Genomic DNA, 24,401 nt, shown 5'->3' with positions numbered 1-24,401 from the left:
GCAAACTACACAACCGAAATGTCAACTGACCCAGCTGGGACTCAAACTAGTGACCATCTTGCTGTGAGGGAACAGTACTAACCACTGAGCCACTCAACTTTAAATGTGTTGTATTATAATAAAGCACAATAATAAATATTGTTTCTCAACCACATTCCTGGAAAGCCACCAACACTGCATGTTTTGGAAGTCTCCTTTATCTGTCACACCCATTACAGGTCTTCCAGTCTCAGCTAATGAACTGATGATCTAAATCAGAGGTGTTTGGTTAAGGAGACATGGATGGAAAATGTGCAGAGCTGGTGGTCCTCCAGGAACGTGGTTGAGAAACACAGGTGTCCTTCCAAAAAAAAAAAAAAAATACAGCAGCATGTAGATTCTTAAAACATCTTCTTAAAACATTTACTAACAAAACTGCTCAGGAACCATCATGGCATTGATGCTACAGATAAATGAGACTCACTCAGCAGGTGGTGGAGGTCTGAAGATGCAGCAGGTCAGCGGCCTACTGTAGTCATGTTTAATCAGAGGAGATCCCTGCAGTTTCCCTCGAGCGTCCACCTTCCACACCGCCATCACACCAGCCTGCAGAACACACACACATCCACACTCAGCACATGACAACTGCAAACACAATCATATAATGTGATATGGAGACACAGCGACCTGATCTCCGGTGACCAGTCTGCTGCCGTTACTGCTCCACTCCAGCACTGTGATGCAGGCAGTGTGTGAGTTGTTGGGCAGGGGTGTGTGTTCACCGGACGGGTGTGAGAGGAGGATGGTCTCACCCGTCTCCCACCCCACCGCCAGCAGGGGTTTATTTGGGTGCCACTGCAGAAGCGAGGGGCTGAATCCCCGTTCTACATGACACAGCTCGACATGTTCACCCTAAAACAACACATAAATAAACATTAGAGAGAACACTAAAACCTTTAATAAAGAACATGATCTGTATAATAAAAACACTGACATTTTAAAGCAGGTTGCTGTGCAATATTAGTGGAAACTTTGATACATTGTTATTAGGATTCCCTGATGGCATTATGTATTACAATTACTTTCAATTAATTTAATGCATTTTTGTAGAATAAAATTATTTTTATACGTTTCATTATTATTATTATTTATAAAAATAAGAAAAAATCTGTCATCATTTACTCATCCTCCACTGGTTCCAAACCTGTCTGAGTTTCTTTCTTCTGTTGATTATATAGTGAAGAATGACTGGTATAAAGCAGACTTCCATGGTAAATTTAGTTCCTACCATGGATGTCAGTGGATGCTTTTTACAACATTCTTGAGAATATCTTATTTTGTGTTCAATAGAATTTTTAAAAATCTCATTTAAAGTGGAAAAAAACTAACGACAATCAAATAAAAAAAAAATACAACTTAAGAAAGAGTAAATTAAAAATTTTGGGTAAACTATCCCTTTAATAGGTGACGCAGTGGCGCAGTGGGTGGCACGTTCGCATCACAGCAAGAAGGTCGCTGGGTCGATCCTCGGCTCAGTTGGCGTTTCTGTGTGGAGTTTGCATGTTCTCCCTGCATTCGCGTGGGTTTCCTCCGGGTGCTCCGGTTTCCCCCACAGTCCAAAGACATGCGGTACAGGTGAATTGGGTAGGCTAAATTGTCTGTAGTGTATGAGAGTGTGTGTGGATGTTTCCCAGAGATGGGTTGCGGCTGGAAGGGCATCTGCTGCGTAAAAACTTGCTGGATAAGTTGCCGGTTCATTCCGCTGTGGCGACCCCAGATTAATAAAGGAACTAAGCCGACAAGAAAATAAATTAATATCCCTTTAATATTTTTTTCTTACTCCAAACATTTTAACGATAGAGTAAACATTTCCACAAACACTGAAGCAGCACAACTATACTGAAGGATTATGTGAAACTGATAACTTTAGTAATTATGTTGAAAATTACATTTTAAAATGAACACAAACAGCAATCAGTTGTTTAAATTGTAATATTTCATAAAGTTGTTGCTTTCTAAAAGTCACCAAGAAACAGAAGTTAAAATTGTTTCTTTATTCCCATATCGTGACATAGATTCAATTAAAACGGCCCTGAAATTAAAAAAAAATTTAAGGCGGTGCATGATTTTGTCCTTTGGGAATTGATTTGAATATTGGAAGATGGGTGTTGCTACCAAATTGAAGAAAGATCGGCGAAGACGGACGAAAGCAGGACAGAAACGAGACATGACCTGATAGCTTCTCCTGAAAGATATTACATGTGACCAGAAATGAAGAGGAGTAATTTCGAGGGTACAGGGAAGTTTATGGTCTTCAACAAAAGACTATTAGAGGAAATTAATTTTTACAAAGTAATGAAGTGAACACACACACATCATTTTTAACAAGCACTACTACACTACCTGACAAAAGTCTTGTCGTCTATCCAAGTTTTAAGGACGACAAATAACTTGACTTCTAGTTGATCAATTGATATCAGAAGAGGCTTATGTGAAAGGCAAAGGCCTCTAGATTACGCTTATTTGACCAAAATAAAATATGATCATGCCTTGATTTTTAATTATTTAATTAGGACAGTAAGGTCTTACCTTGCTTAGACAAAAGTCTTGTCACTAAACAGAAATAATGTCCAGTATAGAATATAAAGTCCTGCTGCAGTGGAAGAAGAATGAATATTGAGTCTGACTCCATCATGAGCTTGGAGGACTGCATCCATACATCTCTGCCATGACTCAAATCACTGATTAATAAAGTCATCTGGAATGGGAAAGAAAGATTTCTTGCAAGGACTCCCAGAGTTCATCAAGATTCTTTGGATTCATCTTCAATGCCTCCTCCTTCATTTTACCCCAAACATGCTCAATAATGTTCACTCTGGAGACTGGGCTGGCCAATCCTGGAGCAGCTTGACCTACTTTCAGGAACTTTGATGTGGAGGCTGAAGTATGAGAAGGAGCGCTATCCTGCTGTAGAATTTGCCCTCTTCTTCGGTTTTTAATGTAATGGGCAGCACACATGTCTTGATACCTCAGGCTGTTGATGTTGCCATCTGCAGATCTCTCGCACGGCCCCATACTGAATGTAACCCCAAACCATGATTTTTCTTTCACCAAACTTGACTGATTTCTATAAGAATCTTGGGTCCATGAGTGTTTTAATAAGTCTTCTGCAGATGATTCAGCAAAAAAATGATCTTCTGCCACTTTTCCAAACGATCAACTAGAAGTCAAGATATTATTTGTTGCTCTTATGTCAGGTAGTGTATATAATATAAAAATAACAAGAGCAACTTTTAATTTCATGAAAACTTTAAATATCTGTCTAAAACCTAAAAATTTTCACTGTCAATGTATACACACCTCCCAATATATATTACAGTGATCATGTCTTACCTGCTGCAGGTAAAGATCCACACAGCCCCCAGTAGAGGGGTTCACAGAGCCCACGGCCAGCACACACACACTGGAATGCCATGAGATGAGGACCGGCACTCCACTGCTGTCAGGAGCCTCCGCTCGGTGATCAAAATACACAGCCATGAGCTACAAATCTACAACAAAGCTGTATCAGTGTCATAAAACACATTATATAACAGTCATTTAACGTGCATTATAGTGAATAACATACAGACCTAGCAGCTATATTGTAAAAAAAAAAAATATATATATATATATATATATATATATATATATATATATATATATCAAACTCTTGATAGTTTTGTTTGGTTAACAAAAGGTTTGAGGTGGTGCAGTCACAAAATATATTTTAATATTAATATATATTTAACGTTACTCAACTATATATATTTAAGATGATAGTTTGATACTATTTGTTTACCATGTGATTATACATTGGAATTTAAATGAACGTGTAATTTAACATAAACAATGTGTTACTTACACGTTAGTATTAAAAACAACAACGTACTGACATGTTATTAAGACCAAAATCATGGTATTTCCATGGTATACAAGTATATAAGTCGTGACTCCTTAAAGTTAACGGTTCGCCTCTCACATAAAGTTGTAGATAAGACGTATCTCTGAATCTGAGAAAACCAGTTTAATAGACTAACGTTCAAACATTAAACTATTTCAGTGTCGGTAGCGAAATGTAGAAGTACAATGGTTCGTATCTGTTTACAAGATGTTAGTTGTGCTGCTAGCTGTGTTAGCTAATCCATACCGAGGCCTGCCGCTTTAAAACGTTTTAAAAAGCGACTGTTTGAATGATTTAACGTTACCTGAGACCTCTTCTCCTCGGGACTCCTGTTATATCCCAGTGTTTTTCGAGCAGCATATGTCTGAATTTGACAATTATAAAAGATATTAGCCCTTCGGTTTTACGACGCGCCTCTAGCTGTGAAGCGTCTTTTACGGTTGCCCAGACAACGATAAGGAGAGAAGAGGAGGGCGGGGTATAACGGGACGCGGACGCTGCGTCTCGACCAATGAGGTGCAGCGAGTGGAATAACTAATGAGTTGGGTTTTGTAATGTAATAACAAACAGCTAATAGAACTTACCACCATACTTCTACAGTTGACTGATTACATATAGAATCACATACTTTATGCTTTCAAAAATCCTGTCAAAGATGCAAATGAAGCACTATTTAATTAAACATGCGCTAATTTGCATATACTTCTAGCACAAAAGCATTACAAACATTAGATTTCCCAATTATTGTTTTACTTCCATATAGTTTGATTTACTGACTCAAATCTTTTTGGACATAGGATTTTGGGAATATTTCTATTACTGTAAATTCAGAAGACACAAGAATACTGCCAGTAAACAGTATGTTTCTTGAACAATGTATTTAATCAGGCAAATTAAATACCAACACATGCCTATGTAAAAACCTTCAAATTACAGACATGAATAGAACTGTGAAGAACTCTTTAAGTAGAAATGTGTGTTTTTTAAAGAAAACAGCGTGTAAATACATGCAGTTGAAATCTGCAGACACAAATTGATAGTGCAATGAATTAAAAACTGTGACTGTATTTGTTGTGTTATTCCATTACACTGAAGAAAAAACACTTCATGAAAAGCCAAAACTCTCAAAACTGACATGTGCATGAAAATAAATGTAGTAGTTTTTTTTGCATGCACTTACTTCCCTTAACATATAGTAAACCTTAATCCACTTTATTAGGTACAAGAACTAAAACCAAGTACAAGTACTAGAACCGGGTTGGACCTGCTTTTGCTTTCAGAACTGCCTTAATCCACAAGGTACTGATTTAGCAAGGTACTGGAAATATTTCTTAGAGATTTTAGTCCATATTAACATGATAGCATGACGCAGTTGCAGCAGATTTGTAGGCTGCACATCCATGATGTGAATCTCCCGCTCCACCACATCCCAAAGGTGCTCTACCGGATTGAGATCTGGTGACTGTGGAGGTCATTTGAGTACAGTGAACTCATTGTCATGTTCAAGAAACCAGTCTGAGGTGATTCACGCTTTATGACATGCTGCGTCATCCTGCTGGAAGTAGCCTTCAGAAAATGGGCACACTGTGGTCATAAAGAGATAGACATGGTCAGCAACAATACTCAGGTGGGCTGTGGCGTAGACACGATGTCCAATTGGTACTAATGAGCTCAAAGTGTGCAAAGAAAATATCCCTCACACCATTACACCACCACCACCAGGCTAACTGTTAATACAATGCAGGATGGATCCATGCTTTCATGCTGTTGACACCAAATTCTGACCTGACCATACGAAGGTCAGCAGAAATGGAGACTCATCAGATCAGGCAACGTTTCTCCAATCTTCTATTGTCCAGTTTTGGTGAGCCTGTGTGAATTGTATCCTCAGTTTCCTGTTCTTAGCTGACAGGAGCGGCACCCGGTGTGGTCTTCTGCTGCTGTAGCCCATCTGTCTCAAGGTTGGACGTGTTGTGCGTTCAGAGATGCTCTACTGCAGACCTTGGCCATTCTCCTCTGACCTCTGGCATCAACAAGGCATTTGCGCACACAGAACTGCCGCTCACTAGATATTTCCTTATTTTCGGACCATTCTCTGTAAATCTAAGAGATGGTTGTGCGTGAAAATCCCAGTAGATCAGCAGTTTCTGAAATACTCAGACCAGCCCGTCTGGCACCAACAACCATGCCACGTTCAAAGTCACTTAAATCACCTTTATTCCCCATTCTGGGGGTTTGAACTGATTAGAAATTGTCGTTAACAAGCAGTTGGAGAGGTGTACCTAATAAAGTGGCCAGTGAATGTATATTCACAATTCGAAGTGTAAACTTCACTGCATTGGGCGTTGAACTGCATTGTAAAGTATACTTACTTTTGCTACTTATACTTTCATATCAGACTTAAAACTTAAAACATCAGCTTAGAGTGAATTTAGGTCACATTAAAGCTTCTCTGAGTGAAATATAGATGAGAAGCAGATTTAGGGTAACCTTTAATAAGGCTGTCACACAAAAAAAAAATCACAAATGTTAAGAACGCTTTAATGTCTCAAACATTCAATACACAAAATAACACACATAATGAAATTAGAGATGCGTCAGTCCAGAGCGATAAACTCCTAAATCTTCGCTCCAGAAGATCCTTTATTGTATTCACCTGTTCGTTTTGAGATGTGATAACCTGTCAGAGGTGTCAGAAATACACAGAGATGTCCATCATGTCTCCATATCTGGGATCTGCAGCTGAGATTTGAGGTTTTTGTCCATCAGCATTAAACTCTGTACAGCCAAACTCCTGCAGTCGGAGTCACAGTCGCTCTCTGCCACATCTGCACACAAAAACCCAGCATCACCCACATAAACACAGATCAAGACTAAACTATTCGCCCTTCTGTAAGTCTTTTCCAAATATTTTCCAAGTGATGTTTAACGGAGAAGATTTTTTTAAAGATTAGTTAATCATGTTAATTCATGCTACAAACATATTAAATCATGCTATAAATGTTTGCTTTCGCGTTTCTAGCATGATTTAATATATTTGTAGCATGAATTAACATTTTACTTGCAAAAATTAACATTTCTGGCATGTTTCAAGCAATAATTTAACATTTTGGTCAAAATCCATGCTAATTCAAGGTAGAAACATGGAAGTTCTTGTCAGAAAACTAATTTTTTTACTATTTTAAACATGTCAAATCATGCTTATGCATGCTAATAAGGCCTTCAAATTGCACTTTAAGCTCAATACAAATATCTTGCAAGATAACTATTAAAATATTTTATACTATCATCATGGCAAAGAAAAAAGAAATTAGTAGTTAAAACTATTATATTTAGAAATGTGTTTTTAAAACAACAGGGCTAATAATTGTATATATAATTTTATACAGGGATAATAACTAATAATAAAAAATAAATTAATAAATAATTATTATAAATAATAATAATTTTATGTCTGAAAAATAATTAAAAATTCACAAGAGGGCAAATAATTGTGTCTTCCACTGTATACAGTCTGTACCTGCGAGCCAGGCTCTGGTCTCCATCAGATCATCACCCAGTTCTGTAAGCAGGTTCTCACTGGGCATGCTCAAAAACACAGCGCAAACCGCAAACATAACCCCCCTCCTCACCATCCTACAAGACGAAAGAAATGAAATGTGTTTCATTTGTGTATGAAATGACATGAATATACAAGTGAGATAATGCATCATAGAAGACAGACTTACTGGTCAGTGTGGAAGCGAACGGCCCACACAAAGTCCAGCAGAGCTCTGCCCATCTGAGACACAACCTGAGGGAAAAAAGCATTCATACAATCTCACTTTAAATAGAAAGATATACAGTTGAGATTTTTCTCAGAACAAGTATTTCAATTTTTATGACTTTCATCATTTTTCATTATTATTTTTATTTTAAAAAAATTCTGAAACAAGATTTTTGCAGTTTTCTTTTATCTTTTCTGGGAGGAGAGTATTTGAAATATTTAATGTATTTTCGTTTACTCAGAGCTGAGGTAGTTAGTAATGTTAGGTAAACTAAGGGCACGTTTACACTAATACGTTTTAGTTTGAAAACGCAGAAGTTTTGCTACGGTTACGCCATCCGTCCACACTACGCCAGAGTTTTCAAGCGGCGAAAACGGAGCGTTTTGGAAACGCTGGAGAGGCTGTTTTCATTCTGAAACGCTGCTGCTCCGTCTCAGTGTGGATGAGGGAAAACAGAGACATCTGTAAACGGAGGCGGGGCTGCTGAGATTCGCTACCTGATTGGGGCTTTTGTGTCATTGCGTATCCTTCCCTTATTCGTCAAGTCCCTATCACATGACTATAACACATGGCTTTAACGCTACCGGAAGACAGCAGATCAGCCTTCACTGTAAACAACAACATGGACACAGAGATGGGAGCGTTGTTTGCTCTATTGTCTGTTTTAGGCGCCATTCTGCAGTTATTCATTTGTTACGTTTAGTAACAACTCGACCTCGTCGTCTGTCCACAAAAATACCTCTCTTGCTTTCTTTGCCATCACGTTCATTGTTCAACCGGCGTTTGTTGACTAACAATAACCAAATGCCGAGCGTGACACATGCTTTCTGTTTATACTAGACCGCGCATACACAGAGTGTGCGAATGGTCAAGTTATAAACGTTTTTGGTGGCGTAGTGTGGACGGAGATATGCTAGTTGAAACGCTAGTGTGGATGCGGATCGTTTTTGATCTAAACCGCCGTTTTAAAACTAAAACGCACTAGTGTAAACGGGGCCTAAGTCTCCTGGAGGTGACTTGTTCACTTAAACCATTTTTTAAACCATTCAGCCAAATTATTCCTCTGTCGGGGTCAGTTGTAGCTTAGCTTAGCAGAATTTGTGTTTACTCTGATTTGGCTATTAGAATCACATAAAAAAAGAAGCATTTAGATAATTTTCTTGAAGTCATCTTTAGTTACATTGGGTAATAAGACTGAAAGAAAATGAAAAGTTACTATTCTAGGTCAGTATTACTAGGAACTATACTTTCATTCTGCTATAGTAGTCAAGAAAAAAAAATGCTGCGGTAAAAAAGAAAAGTTATACAAGTTGTTTTTTTTTATCTTTTGGAATTAAATGCTAATGGTCTAATCCAATTCAATTCATTATGCTAAGCTAATATTTTTTTTTTAAATGCTTTAAGTCAACTGTTTAACTCTAGGAGACCAATGACTGTAAAAAATATGGACGACGCGACAGCCCTTTTTCCCATTGAACGCCTTGAGGGCAAAACGCCTGCTTGACGGGCACAAACTGTCGCAAAAGACTGCTGAAATTGGAGCCTTGACATGCGCAGAAGGATTGTCTGATGGAGCCAGAGGAGGAGCCGCGAAAATGAGCAGAGTCGAGCTTCCAATCAAACGCTTTATGTAAAATCAACTACGCCCCCCGAACTTCTCAGCATGCGTTTGCTGTCATATCAACACAAATGGATGTAATAACGTTAACAAATATGAGGGCTTTATATATTCAATCGCGCCAGCTCCAGGCCGCAGCGCATAACTTACTCGCGGCGTCGCGGGTTGATTCCGGCTCGCATGCGGCAGCGCCGGCTCGCTCGGCCGCCGCATCTGGCTCGATTGACTCGGGCTGGAATTGGGTAGTGAGTCTAGGCATCCGGAGTAGGTCCAGCAGAGGTAGTCAGTCTGAGCTCTAAGAGATAAGTCTCCGGCAGGCGAGAATCTAGCCGGAACTGTGTTTTGCTATCTGGGTGGCTAGGCGTGTATCAGCAAACTAATAAAGCCCGAAAAAAGCCCTGACCTTAGCGAATAAACAGTGTTCCACCAGGATCATGTATGTCAGAAACTATAGTTTACTGCTGAACTCATTTTGTCATGGTAAAATAACACAGAAATCGAATAATAACATTTCAGTCTACTTCAGTCTCCTGCCGAAGCTCAGACGCCGCGCTTTGAGAAACTGTCAATCACAGCTGTCAATCACGATGACACGCCCAGCATTAAATTACTGCTAAAAACAAACTGTTTACAAAAATGAAGATCTGCACCTATTTCAGCACAATAACCAGTGCCTTAATCGACCAGAACTATCTTTCGGGACATTTTATTGCAAGTGTAATATTTTTTTTTTATTTGGGCTCAAGTCTCCTTCATTAACACGGAGGAGGCGGGCTTTATGACTTGTACTGCAGCCAGCCCCCAGGGGGCGATCTAACGGCCGAAACCTTCACTCAAACGTAGGCTTGCGGCACACTTGTAGGAGACTAGTAAAATTAGTTTTTTTTTTTCAAAAACCATAGAGTGTTCCTTTAATCCACTTTAATACTTACATAACACATTGAAAAATATATTGGAAAAAACTGTAGTGTTACTTGGGGTTATAACAAGAGTTATAAATTTTATGCCCTTCCACGTGCAACCCAGTACCGGGAAACACCAATACACTCTCATTCACTCATACACTACAGCCAATTTAGTTTATTCAATTCACCTATAGCACGTGTTTGTACTGTAGGGGGAAACCGGAGCACAGGACTAAACCCACAACAACAGGGGGAGAACATGCAAACTCCACACAGAAATGCCAACTGGCCCAGCCGGGACTTGAACCAGCGACCTTGTTGCTGTGAGGCTACAGTGATAAACACTGAGCCAGTGAAAATGAAATAGACTGTGTAATGAATGCAGTGTTTCTAGTGTGTGTTTGTACCGGTGCATTGACAGCCAGATGCATGAGCAGCCCAAGAGTGTGCAACAGTCGTCCCAACACCAGGTGATCACCGCCCAGGAGGTCAAACGTTGTCTGTGGCCTTTAAAAAAACAGCATAAAAGCTCTGCCATACTGTCTTTGGAAATCAATGTACTGTGAAAACATGCCCAAGTAAACAGACCTGTCATAGCTCCTGAGCAGCGGGAAGAAGAAAAATCCAGCGACCGGAGCGTAACGGTTGGGAACAGCTTTAACAGGTTGAGTGACACCCTGAACACAATGCATTATTAGACAACACAGAATTATAAAGGAGATCCACAAATAAAATTGGGTGTTTGAGGGCCCAGGTCACTTACAGTTGAAGTCAGAATTATTTACCCTCCTGTAAATCCTTTTTGAAGTATTTCCTAAATTATGTTTAACAGAGCGAGGATTTTTTCACAGTATTTCCTATAATATTTTTTCTTCTGGAAAAATTCTTATTTGTTTTATTTCAGCTAGAACAACAGCAGTTTTGAATTTTTTAAACACCATTTTAAGCTAAATATTACTAGCCGCCTTAAGCAATATTTTTATTAAATAGTCTACAGAACAAACCACAGTCGTACAATGACTTGCCTAATTACCCTAACCTGCCTATAAAACCTAGTTAAGCCTTCAAATGTCACTTTAAGCTAAATACTAGTACATCGAAAAATATCTAGTCAAATATTGCCCTATACTGTACTATAATGTACTGTCATCATGGCAAAGATAAAATGGTACATACATACCAGACATGGGTGAAGCGTCAATCACGACTTACAAAGACACGAATAGACATCCTGTGGCGCGAATTGCTTTAGTTAGAAAATCATTTGCGCCGCGTTAACCAATCAGGAGCTTGCTCTTGTAGGGGCGGGATTATGACGTAGCGCCTGTTGTTGGTGTCCTGAAGGGAAATCGGTAAAGTCTAGATCGGATACACGGCCGGCTGGAAGTGAGATATGCACATCAATACAGCAGCATTATGACACTCTGTAACAATTATTAATATTTTTACATTACTGTGACGGTTGGGTTTAGGGTTGGGGTGGGGGTAGGTATTAAAAAATACAATTTGTTAGGTAATTAATAGATACGCATCGACCAGGCTAATGTCAGCGGAGAACAGCTCATCAAACTGGGCCCGGCTCAGTCTGAAGCACCGCTGAAAGCTTGATCATCCAAGTATAGTTTCTGGATAAGTTAATGAACTCACAGAGCTGGGTGCACCTCTGAAGGATCTAGTGCACTCAGACACGGTGCTAAACGAATCTAAGCTGTTTTTCAGCCTTCCTAAAGCACAGAAAGCACAGCTACTCTCTTAACAAAGTCCATGTTAGCCATTTACAAACGAAACTGGAGTCACTGGGCAGACAGAAGCCCCGCCCATGAAGCGAAGCCGCGTCTATTGTGAAGTGAATTTGACGAGCAAATGAAGCAAGTTAACGCAAAATGTTCACGTGTCTATTTAAGTGCGAATAGTGCAATTTATTCACAAAAGTCGCATCTGGTGTGAACACCCCAAAATAAATCAGTTATTAGAAATGAGTTATTAAAACTATAATGTTTAGAAATGTGTTTAAAAAAAAACTTCTCTCCATTAAACAGAAATTTGGGAAAAATATGCAGGGGGGGCCTAATAATTCTGACTTTAACTGTGGTTGACCAGAGACTAAGTAAATGACCATCAGATTTTCAGTGTTTAGGTGCATCATGTCTTTGATGTGCATATTTCTGAGGGCGTCTCACCTTGCTGATCCGTCTGGTTTTGCTCTGGATCCGTTTGTCTACAATCTGCCGCCAGTGTGTGATGTCATCGCTCTGACCCAGAGGAGTCACTGCTGTGATTGGCTCAGCTCCTGTGTGCTTGTTTGTGACTGGTTCAGACAGTTCCTGTGCAGCGAGAGCAAGGACCTGAAACAGTAGAGTCACATGACCCTTCAGAAATCCTACTGATGTACTGATTGAAAAACAGTTCTCATTATTATCACAGTGTTGCTGTGATACTTTTTTTAGGATTCACTGATGAACAATAAGTTTAAAAGAACATCATTTGTCTTGACAACATGGATTATGGCCATGCGGGAAACATGCTAGCAAAGATAAAATATTAAATTCATGCTTGAAACATGCCAACTCATGGCAGAAATGCTCATTTTTCAAGTAACATGCAAAGCATAATAGCATGATGCTAACGTGCTAAAAAAAGGTCAACAAATATGCTAATTCATGCTAGCAACAGTATAAATCAGGCTAGAAGCATACCAGCAACTCATTAATTCTTGCTAATGTGTTATATCACGCTAAATAATCCTAAAAACATGATAACACTATGCTAACGTGCTAAAAACAGGTTATCAAATATGCTAGTTCAGGCTAGCAACATTATAACTCAAGCTAGAAGCATACCACCAATCGTTAATTCTATCAAACAGGCTAATCAATTCTAACAAAAATTATAATATTATGCTAACGTGCTAAAAAAAGGTCAACAAATATGCTAATTCATGCTAGCAACAGTATAATTCAGGCTAGAAGCATACCAGCAACTCGTTAATTCTTGTTAATGTGTTATATCACGCTAATTAATCCTAAAAACATGATAACACTATGCTAACGTGCTAAAAACAGGTTATCAAATATGCTAGTTCAGGCTAGCAACATTATAACTCAAGCTAGAAGCATACCACCAATCGTTAATTCTATCAAACAGGCTAATCAATTCTAACAAAAATGATAATATTATGCTTACGTGCTAAAAAAAGGTCAACAAATATGCTAATTCATGCTAGCAACAGTATAATTCAGGCTAGAAGCATACCAGCAACTCGTTAATTCTTGCTAATGTGTTATATCACGCTAATTAATCCTAAAAACATGATAAAACTATGCTAACGTGCTAAAAACAGGTTATCAAATATGCTAGTTCAGGCTAGCAACATTATAACTAAAGCTAGAAGCATATCACCAATCGTTAATTCTATCAAACAGGCTAATCAATTCTAACAAAAATGATAATATTATGCTTACGTGCTAAAAAAGGTCAACAAATATGCTAATTCATGTTAGCAACAGTATAATTCAGGCTAGAAGCATACCAGCAACTCGTTAATTCTTGCTAATGTGTTATATCACGCTAATTAATCCTAAAAACATGATGACACTATGCTAACGTGCTAAAAACAGGTTATCAAATATGCTAGTTCAGGCTAGCAACATTATAACTCAAGCTAGAAGCAAACCACCAATCGTTAATTCTATTAAACATGCTAATTAATTCTAGCAAAAATAATAATATTATGCTTACGTGCTAAAAAAAGGTCAACAAATATGCTAATTCATGCTAGCAACAGTATAATTCAGGCTAGAAGCATACCAGCAACTCGTTAATTCTTGCTAATGTGTTATATCACGCTAATTAATCCTAAAAACATGATAACACTATGCTAACGTGCTAAAAACAGGTTATCAAATATGCTAGTTCAGGCTAGCAACATTATAACTCAAGCTAGAAGCATACCACCAATCGTTAATTCTATCAAACAGGCTAATCAATTCTAACAAAAATGATAATATTATGCTTACGTGCTAAAAAAGGTCAACAAATATGCTAATTCATGCTAGCAATATTTAAATTCAAGGTAAAAGCATAATGCCAACATGCTAAAAACAGAAAAACCATTCGTTTTGATATTATCCTGACCTCCAGAATGTCCAATCTCTGCCTCAAGCTGTAGTTGAGAGCATAAAACTCTGTCGTCCAATAGTCTACGACCTACAGAGGAAACAAAGATCACTTCGTAAGATTCTGCACAGATCTGAGTGTGTCATGTCTTATGCATGTTATGTGGTGTTTGGTGTGATGGTTTTACCGGCTTTATGTCGGTAACGGTGAGGGCCACCATGGCGTTCTGCCGCAGCGAGAGGAAGAGCGCAGTGTTGTACCTGTCCTCTAGATGGAGCAGCACTTTACTAAACTGAACACTGACCTAAAACCAACACAAGCCAATGAGTGCTGAGTTTATATGATCTTTAGTCATTAAAGTCTGCTGGGATGACCTCTGACCTCTTGTGTAGCCTTCACGTTCTTTCTGAGAAGAGTTTCTGCCACTTGCAGACTGAGTTCAAACCTTTCAGCATCATCAGACGACATTAAACCTGCAAATAAACCATACGAACAATACAATACTGAAGACTGAACCTGAATACAAGACTGAACCTGAGCAGGTTTTGCTCAGGGAAGTTTTATTGCTAGCTAAAACTATTGTAGATCACCTTCCAGACAGTCTCTGACATAACGCGGCGGCGCCGATTTCTTCTTCTCCTGATCAGCTGACATGTCGTACGGAGTCAGATCATCATCACTTACAGAAAAATAAAGAACAAAATCATCTCCAGATAAATTCTATTAGCAAGCAACATCCCTGTACATTACTCATGTGTGTTTGTGTTAGATATACCTGTCCAGTTCAGATTCACTGCCGTTACCAGGATCCGATGCCACTGACTGTGACGACACTGGAGCCTCAACTTTAGGTTCTGGCTGAAGACTAGCAAAATAAAAGTCATGTAACAGTGTATTTTACAAAAAGTAAAGCATAATATGAGAGTTTCATTCAAACATTCATACACTCACTGGCCACTTTATTAGGTACACCTTACTAGTACCAGGTTGGCCCCCTTTTGCCTTCAGAACTGCCTTAATCCTTTGTGGCATAGATTAAACAAGATACTGGAAATATTCCTCAGAGATTTTGCTCCATATTGACATGATAGCATCACGCAGTTGCTGCAGATTTGTCGGCTGCACACCCATGATGTGAATCTCCCGCTCCACCACATCCCAAAGGTGCTCTATTGGATTAAGAGCTGGTCACTGTGGAGGCCATTTGAGTACAGTGAACTCATTGTCATGTTCAAGAAACCAGTCTGAGATGATTCACGCTTTATGACATGGTGTGTTATCCTGCTGGAAGTAGCCATCAGAAGATGGAGACACTGTGGTCATAAAGGGATGGACATGGTCAGCAACAATACTCAGGTAGACTGTGGAGTTGACACAATGCTCAGTTTTTACTAATGGGCCCAAAGTGTGCCAAGAAAATATCCACACACCATCACACCACCACCACCAGCCTGAACCATTGATACAAGGCAGGATGGATCCATGCTTTCATGTTGTTAACGCCAAATTCTGACCCGACCATCTGAATGTGGGAGCAGAAATGGAGACTTATCAGACCAGACAACGTTTCTCCAATCTTCTATTGTCCAGTTTTGGTGAGTCTGTGTGAATTGTAGCCTCAGTTTCCTGTTCTTAGCTGACAGGAGCGGCACCTGGTGTGGTCTTGTGCTGCTGTAGCCCATCTGCATCAAGGTTGGACGTGTTGTGCATTCAAAGATGCTCTTCTGCAGATCTTGGCCATTCTTCTCTGACTTTAGACCATTCTCTGTAAACCCTAGAGATGGCTGTGCGTGAAAATCCCAGTAGATCAGCAGTTTCTGAAATACTCAGACCAGCCCGTCTGGCACCAACAACCATGCCACATTCAAAGTCACTTAAATCCTCTTTCTTCCCCATTCTGATGCTCGGTTTGAACTGCAGCAGATCATCTTGATCATGTCTACATGCCTAAATGCATTGAGTTGCTGCCATGTGAATGGCTGATTACAAATTAGCGTTAACTAGCAGTTAGACAAGTGTACCTAATAAAGTGGCCGGTAAGTGTATAATACAATGTAAGCTGCAAAAACTAAGCTTACACACTTAATTCAAAGTGAAATTAGTGACATAACATTACCGAAAACATTGTGTTGCGTGCTGCCTTTTATAGTTTTATTTTTTAAATTATAAAATCTGATTTTTACCTGTTGGATGCATCAGGCTGTTCTTCCTCATCATCGTTAACAGCTAGAGACTCCATTAATGACTTCAGCTCGCCGATCTCATCATCTGCTCCATACTGACTCACAAAAACAGTGATTTAGCATTTTGTTATAATGTAACACTGACAGACAGCATCAGCTATATTAGGCTGCGGTTACTTTAACACGATGCACAAATTCAATTCACTGTTTATGTTCACTTAGGACATAATAACTGTTTATGATACTCACTAAGTTGGGTATTTTGACATTCATTCATCAATTCATTATTTAAGGAATAAAGAAGGGACAGGGCGGGCCACGTAAGTTACTAGAGCATTTGATTGGTCAGAAGATTTGATGAGAAACTAAAGTATTAGGTGATGTGAAAAAAATCATTGATCACTTTAAACGTTTAAACACATCGGCACTGGTGAGAGAGCATTCGAAAACATTTTAAATGTCTGCAAATGCAATAATGCAAAACCTAAAAGCTCAACAAGCCTGTGCTAAACATGTAAGGTCCGGTTGTTGCTAGAAGGGATACAGCTGCAGCCAGAAGTTAACGAGAATTACTTACATCATTTAATAAACGATCCATTAATTGTATTTATTACCATCTACACCCACCCCAACACTATACAAATCAATGGTCACTGGTTTCTAGAAGGGATACAGCTGCAGCCAGAGGTTAATGAGATATATATTATTTATTAAATGATCCATTATTTGTATTTTAATTATATTTACTCACCCTAACATTATAGATGTCAATGGTTACCGGTTTCTAGAAGGTATAAAGCTGCAGCCAAATGTTAATGAAATTTATTTATATCATTTATTATATTATCAGTTAATTATATTTTATTAACATCTACACCCACCCCAACCCTAACACTACAGAAAGTAAATGGTTACCGGTTTCTAGAAGGGATACAGCTGCAGCCGGAAGATAACAAGATTTATTTATTATATTATCCATTAATTATATTTTATTAACATCTACACCCACCCACCCCAACCCTAACACTATAAAAAGTCAATGGTTACCGGTTTCTAGAAGAGATACAGCTGCAGTCGGAAGTTAATGAGAATTATATATATATATATATACATAATTTATTATATTATCCATTAATTATATTTTATCAACATATTCAACCACCCCAATCCTGAAATAGTAAAAGTCAACAGTTACCGGTTTCTAGAAGGGATACAGCTGCAGCCGGAAATGAATGAGATTTATTTACTCATTTATTAATTTCCTTTTCTGCATAGTCTCTTTATTAATCTGGGGTCGCCACAGCGGAATAAACCGCTGAGATTTATTTATATTATATTATCCATTAACTATATTTTATTAACATGCTCACCCACTCCAACCCTAACACTATAGAAGTCAATGGTCACCAGTTTCCAACATTCTCCAAAATATCTTCCTTTGTGTTCAACAGAAGAAAGAAACTCAAACAGGTTTGGAACAAGTGCAGGTTGAGTAAACAATGACAGAAAATCAGTTTTGGGTGCACTGTACCTTTAAGTATCCAAATTACTCACCTGAAATTTTAATTGTGATCCAGGTTTGTCCAATCTATGACTGAGACACTCGCCCACCACCATACCCATCCGTCGAATACGCTCTACATTGCTGTCAAGACGACACTGAACTCCTCCCAGCATGCACTGCAGCATCTCTGTGAAACAAACCTCATATTAATAGCATGAAGCAGCAGGGATAGTTTCCCCCCAAAAACTCAAATAATTCTCATGTGGTTCAAAACAATTATGAGTTTCTTTTTTCTATTGAACACTAAAGAAGATGTATGAAAGAATGATGGAAACCGGTAACTATTAGCATCCATACATGGGGAAAAAAACTAAAAATACTTTGGAAGTTGATGTATATCTTCAGTATATCTTCCTTTATGTTCAACAGAAGACAGAAACAGGTTTTAATGATAAATAAATGATGACAAAATTTAAATTTTTGAGTGAACTATCTTTTTAAAAGTCTATTAAAGCCACTACTTCAAGTAGGGTTGGCTTTTTCACATATTAAGGAACACAATATATTTAATGATATCCTAAGCACTGATAAGGGCCTTGCATTGACTTCCATAGAAGGGGAAAAACAAGCACTATGGAAGTCAATGGTTACCGGTTTCCAACATTTTTCAAAATATCTTCTTTTATGTTCAACAGAATAAAGAAACTCAAATGGGTTTAGAACAAATAAGGGAAGAGTAAATGCGAGAATTTTCATTTTTGGGTGATCCATCCCTTTAAAAGTTTACTAAAGCCACTACTTCAACTATGTTTGGCTTCTTCACATATTATGGCACGCAATATATTACATAATACTATTAGCATTGATAAATGCATTACATTTTTACATATTTAAAGGAATAGTTCAGCCAAAAATGAAAATGTATTCACTATTTACTCTCCCTCAAGTGGTTTCTTTCTCCTGTTGAAGACAAAAGAAGATATTTTGAAGAAAGCTGAAAACCAGTAACCATTGACTTCCATAGTAGGAAAAATATGTGGTATGTTTCCAGCATTGTTCAAAATATCTTCTTTTAGGTTCAACAGAACTGGGTAAATGTGAGAGTTTTTATTTTTGGGTGAACTATCCCTTTAAAAAAAGCCAGCACTATGTTTGGTTTCTTCACATATGATGGCCCACAAAATATTTAATAATATTCTAAGCATTGATAAGTGCGTTGCATTACTTAAAGGGACAGTTCACTGAAAATTGTAAATTTACTCACTGTTTACTCTCCCTCAAGTGGTTTCAAACCAGTTTGAGTCTCTTCTGTTGAACATAAAAGAAGATATTTTGAAGAAAGCTGAAAACCGGTAACCACTGACTTCCATAGCAGAAAAAACAAGTAGTATGGAAGTCAATGGTTACCGGTTTCCAGCATTGTTCAAAATTTCTTCTTTTATGTTTAACAGAACAGGGTAAATGTGAGAATTTTTCATTTTGGGGTAAACCATCCCTTTAAGTAGAAACAAACTAATATTATGGAAGTCAATGATTACCGGTTTCCAACATTCTTCAAATTGTCTTTTTTGGTCTTCAACAAAAACTCAAACAGATTTAGAACAAATAAAGGGATGGTACAGTGCTCAGCATATATAAATACACCCCTCACAAATCTCTCTTTTCGATTCATATTTAAAATAGGAAGCTCTACAATATTATATATTTTTTTTTAGATTAGATTAGATTCAACTTTATTGTCATTACACATGTACAAGTACAATGCAACGAAATGCAGTTTAGGTCTAACCAGCAGTGCAGTAGCAGCAAGTGCAGGATACAGGAATAAGTTATAAAGTATCCTGCAATGGTTACTGGTTTATTTGTGCATATACATTAGATTATTCAGTACTGAAGCCAAATCTGGAGCTAATCTAACAAAATAACTTATCATAGCGGTCCAAAAATTTGTACAGCCAAATTAATATGCTACAGAAAAATATTAAATACGAATTTACAAAATAGGAAAAATCAGGAGAAGCAAAAAATTTGAAAAATTTTGCTACAATTTTGTAGCTTGTAATTTATTTTTAATATTTAGCTTGAATTTAATTGTATTATCTTTCCATTTCTAAATATGTTTGGTGACTAAAATATTATTTGAATAAATATATGTTTAATAAATCTGTTTTGTTTAAATGCACTATAATACACAGCCTTTATTCACTGAGAAATGAAGAAAAATATTCATTTTTAAAATGGGGTGCACTCATTTATGCTGAGCACTGTAAATGATGACATTTAAAATTTTGTGTGAACGATCCCCTTAAAAGTCCACGACATCAATTGTGTTTAGCAATTGCAAAGAATTGTATGCGAGATCTATAAAGGCTGGAATGAATGTGTGTTTGTTACCTTGCCGTAATTCTTGTATTTCAGAATCGTCGAGTAAAGCCACACACAGCAGTAAAGCTTTACTGACGTACAGCTGCTGTTCGACACACGTGTGTTTGACCGCACTGCTGTTACACCACACCTGACACACACTCCGAAGAACCTACACACAATAATTACATCATCTCTTAAAAGGATAGTTCACCCTCACTATACTCACTATTTACTCTCCCTCAAGTGGTTCCAAACCTTTAAGAATTTCATTCTAATGATGAACACAAAAAGATGAAACTTTGAAAAATGCTGAAAGCCGGTAACCATTGACTTCAATAGTAGGCAAAACAGATACTATGGAAGTCAATGGTTACCGGTTTATTCAAGATATCTTGTTTTGTGTTCAACAGATTAAAAAACTTAAATGTGATTGGAACAAGTAAAGGGTGAGTAAACAATGACAGAGTTTTCATTTTTGGGTGAACTGTGCCTTTAAGAAATGCATTTGTTAGCCTAAACCATAAAACCAATCTGCACAGGTATGTTTATTGGAATAGTCAAACATACATTATAAGAGTCAAAATTCTATTATATCATTTAAATTATTATCATCATCATTATTATTATTATTATTATATATTAACCGGCCACTTTATTAGGTACATCTGTCCAACTGCTCATTATCGCAAATCCTTACTTTAAATAACCACTCATTACAGTAGACCACACCGGTGCCACTCCTGTCAGCTCAGAACAGAAAACTGAGGCTACAATTCACACATGCTGACCAAAATTAGACAAAAGAAAATTGGAGAAAAGTTGCCTGCTCTGATGAGTCTCCATTTCTGCTGCCACATTCAGATGGTCGGGTCAGAATTTGACATCAACAGCATGAAAGCATGGATCCATCCTGCCTTGCATCAGTGGGGTAGGCTGCTGGTGGTGGTGTTATGGTGTGAGGGATATTTTCTTGGCACACTTTGGGCCCATTAGTACTAATTGAGCATTGTGTGAACACCACAGCCTACCTGAGTATTGTTGCTGACCATGTCCATCCCTTTATGAGCACAGTGTCTCCATCTTCTGATGGCTACTTCCAGCAGAATAACACGCCATGTCATAAAGAGCGAATCACCTCAGACTGGTTTCTTGAACATGACAATGAGTTCACTGTACTCAAATGGCCTCCACAGTCACCAGAACTCAATCTAATAGAGCACCTTTGGGATTTGGTGGAACAGGAGATTCACATCATGGATGTGCAGCCGACAAGTCTGCAGCAACTGCATCATGCTATCATGTAAATATGGAGCAAAATCTCTGAGGGATATTTCCAGTGCCTTGTTGAATCTATGCCATGAAGGATTAAGGCAGTTCTGAAGGCAAAAGTGGGTCCAACCCAGTGCTAGTAAAGTGTACCTAATAAAGTGGCCGGTGAGTGTATGTATGTATACTATGTTATTAAAATATTATAGAACATTAAGTAAAGATCATAAAACCTGAATATATTTTGTGTATTACCTACTGCAAACATATCTAAATATACATTTGATTTGATTGACGCATTGATAAAAACTGAATTTGGCAAACTTTGAAGGCAATTTTCTCAGTTTTTAGATCTTTTTTTTAACCCTCAAATTGCAGATTTCAAAATAGCCACATCTCATCCATTCATAACATCCCATAAGTGAGCGAAAAGCTTATTTATTCAACTTATTTTATTCCCTTATGACTGGTTTTGTGTTACAGGGTCACATTTGTTCTTTATATTCAAACAACCTAATAAAACAATTGCAGAACCGCACAGTATATACAGTATGATCACCTGTTTAAGCAGCGGGCGACGCGATGAATCCACCGCCAAATAACCAAGAACAGACTTTAACAAGCGAGTCTGAAATAAAAAAAAGAGAATGAGACGTGATTAATATGAATCATCAATTGCTCATGGGCAAATCATTAAAATCATGCTTATTAAGCTATCACATTCATATACAATGATATTTACATTGTACATTAAAGTACTTTTAAAGAGACAGTTCACCCAAAGATCAATATCTGTCATCATTTACTTATTTGTGTCAAACACAAAAAACAGGAAAAAAGTTTTTTTCCTTCAGCTGAACACAAAAGAAGACATTTTGAAGAATGTTGGAAAGCGGTAACCATTGACTTACATAGTATTTGTTTGTCCTACTACGGAGGTCAATGGTTTTCAGCTTCCTTCAAAATATCTTCTTTAGTGTTCAACAGAAGAAACTCATAATGGTTTGTAACCATTTGAAAGAGAGTAAATAGTGAGTAAATCCTCATTTTTGGGTGAACTGTCCCTTTTTTCCTATGAATAGGCTCAGTAATACAGAGGTGCATAATAATAGGTTTATATTAAGAGCTGTTTATTGTTCCACTCACTGGATGTTGGTACTGCTGCAATATCAGTTTATGAGTGAGAACAAACTGAGCTTTCTTATTGGTCAGCACCAGGTTTCCCATCAGCCTGGACACGGCAGCCGCCCTGAAACACACACTCATGTTAAAGGGATAGTTCACCCTAAAAAACTAAATTGTATTTGATTTGCCATCATATCTAAAAATGTACATCTGTTTGCATATCAATAAATTAACTATTTTTTATAACGCATGTACAATGTAAAAAACAAAAAAACAAATAAAAGCAAGAAGTTTTATTATTTTAGGCACATTACTGAAGTGCAAGTAATGAGTTAAGAGTGACACTTTTAAAGGGACAGTTCACCCAAAAATGAACATTTACTCACTCTTTACTCTCTCACAAATGTTTCAAACCTTTATGAGTTTCTTTATTTGGTTGAACACACGAGAAGACATTTTGAAGAAAGTTGAAAAACCGGCAACCATTGTCTTCCAAATACAATGGAAGTCAATGGTTCCAGCTTTCTTCAAAATATCTTATTTTGTGTTTAAGGCTGAGTAAATGATGACTAATTTTAATTTTTGGGTGAACCATCGCTCTTTAATCAATGTATTACTGTTAAAAACCTGTGTTGCGCCACACAAACACACGCTCTTACCCACTGAGGCTGCGTATGAGTCCTGTGATCACACTCTCTGTGCATCTTTCTGGAACGTTCTCCAGCAGTTTCTGTGTCACACGCTGATATAGAGCATCCTCACGGGTCACAAAGGAGAGCCGAGAACCAAGAGTCTCAAACATCTGAGCTGCATACAGAAAACACAGCAGTTAACATGCGCAGGAGAGATATTATAATGGAACTGAATTATTATTATTATTATTATTACTTTATAATTATTATTATTATAATTATTACTACTACTACCTCTTATATACAGTGTTAAGCATATACGAGTACACCCCTCACAGATCTGTCTTTTAAAAAATTATTTCTGCAGGATGCAGAATATTAGATTTGTGCACATACATTGGATTAGTCAGTACCAAAGCCAAATCTGGAAATAATCGAACAAAATATCTAAAGATATTAGCACAAAAATTAGCACAAAATTAGCACATAAAAATAAATGAGCTGGGGAAAAATATTAAAAACATTTGAATAAACAAGAAAAATCAAGAGAAACATAAAAAAAACTATTCAATTAATTATTATTATTATTGATTTATTATAAGTATTAATATTAAATGACACTTACAGCTGTATCCTTGAATGCACACTTTCCCCAAAACCTGAGAGACAAACCCCAGAGAGCAGTCCCGTCCAGCTACATCAGAAGAGAGAGGTCAAATAAGTCAAATGGACAACAAATATATATACAGCTGAAGTCAGAATTATTAGCCCCCTTTAAATTTTTTTTTCCTTTTTTAAATATTTCCCAAATGATGTTAAACAGAGCAAGGACATTTTCACAGTATGTCTGATAATATTTTTTTTTTTCTGGAAAAAGTCTTATTTGTTTTATTTCGGTTAGAATAAAAGCAGATTTAAATTTTTTAAACACCATTTTAGGTACAAAATTATTAGCCCCTTAAGGCTATATTTTTTCTCGATAATCTACAGAACAAA

At 37.5% G+C, this 24,401-nt stretch overlaps 2 protein-coding genes across 6 annotated transcripts in view; both read right to left on the bottom strand.

Annotated features, from left to right (window-relative positions):
• Positions 1-4,378, bottom strand: part of ift140 (intraflagellar transport 140 homolog (Chlamydomonas)) — a 75,582-nt gene extending 71,204 nt beyond the window's left edge. For 2 of the 4 annotated variants that reach the window (XM_021473814.3, XM_073941107.1), the window contains exons 1-4: positions 4,227-4,378; positions 3,373-3,541; positions 667-891; positions 464-585 (exon numbers count right to left, since the gene is read on the bottom strand). In XM_021473814.3, the coding sequence (XP_021329489.2) occupies positions 464-585; positions 667-891; positions 3,373-3,519 (494 nt within the window). In that variant the 5' untranslated portion in view covers positions 3,520-3,541; positions 4,227-4,378. The remainder of the gene's footprint in view (positions 1-463; positions 586-666; positions 892-3,372; positions 3,542-4,226) is intronic. The other 2 variants (XM_021473813.3, XM_021473815.3) reach the window with 1 other exon arrangement.
• A 2,071-nt stretch (positions 4,379-6,449) lies between these two features.
• Positions 6,450-24,401, bottom strand: part of telo2 (TEL2, telomere maintenance 2, homolog (S. cerevisiae)) — a 22,381-nt gene continuing 4,429 nt past the window's right edge. Inside the window, 18 exon segments of one of the 2 annotated variants that reach the window (NM_001077741.1) lie at positions 6,450-6,750; positions 7,443-7,558; positions 7,651-7,715; positions 10,620-10,719; positions 10,801-10,889; positions 12,393-12,557; positions 14,347-14,418; positions 14,516-14,632; positions 14,710-14,801; positions 14,919-15,007; positions 15,104-15,193; positions 16,512-16,606; positions 18,066-18,202; positions 20,410-20,551; positions 22,208-22,276; positions 22,795-22,897; positions 23,433-23,580; positions 24,031-24,099. In NM_001077741.1, the coding sequence (NP_001071209.1) occupies positions 6,638-6,750; positions 7,443-7,558; positions 7,651-7,715; positions 10,620-10,719; positions 10,801-10,889; positions 12,393-12,557; positions 14,347-14,418; positions 14,516-14,632; positions 14,710-14,801; positions 14,919-15,007; positions 15,104-15,193; positions 16,512-16,606; positions 18,066-18,202; positions 20,410-20,551; positions 22,208-22,276; positions 22,795-22,897; positions 23,433-23,580; positions 24,031-24,099 (1,871 nt within the window). In that variant the 3' untranslated portion in view covers positions 6,450-6,637. 2 annotated transcript variants of the gene reach the window in all.

The sequence above is a fragment of the Danio rerio genome, chromosome 24 (assembly GCF_049306965.1).
Source record: "Danio rerio strain Tuebingen ecotype United States chromosome 24, GRCz12tu, whole genome shotgun sequence".
NCBI classification, from domain to species: Eukaryota; Metazoa; Chordata; class Actinopteri; order Cypriniformes; family Danionidae; genus Danio; species Danio rerio.
The sequence above is the reverse complement of the archived record's forward strand: the minus strand, read 5'-3'. Positions and strand labels throughout refer to the sequence as shown.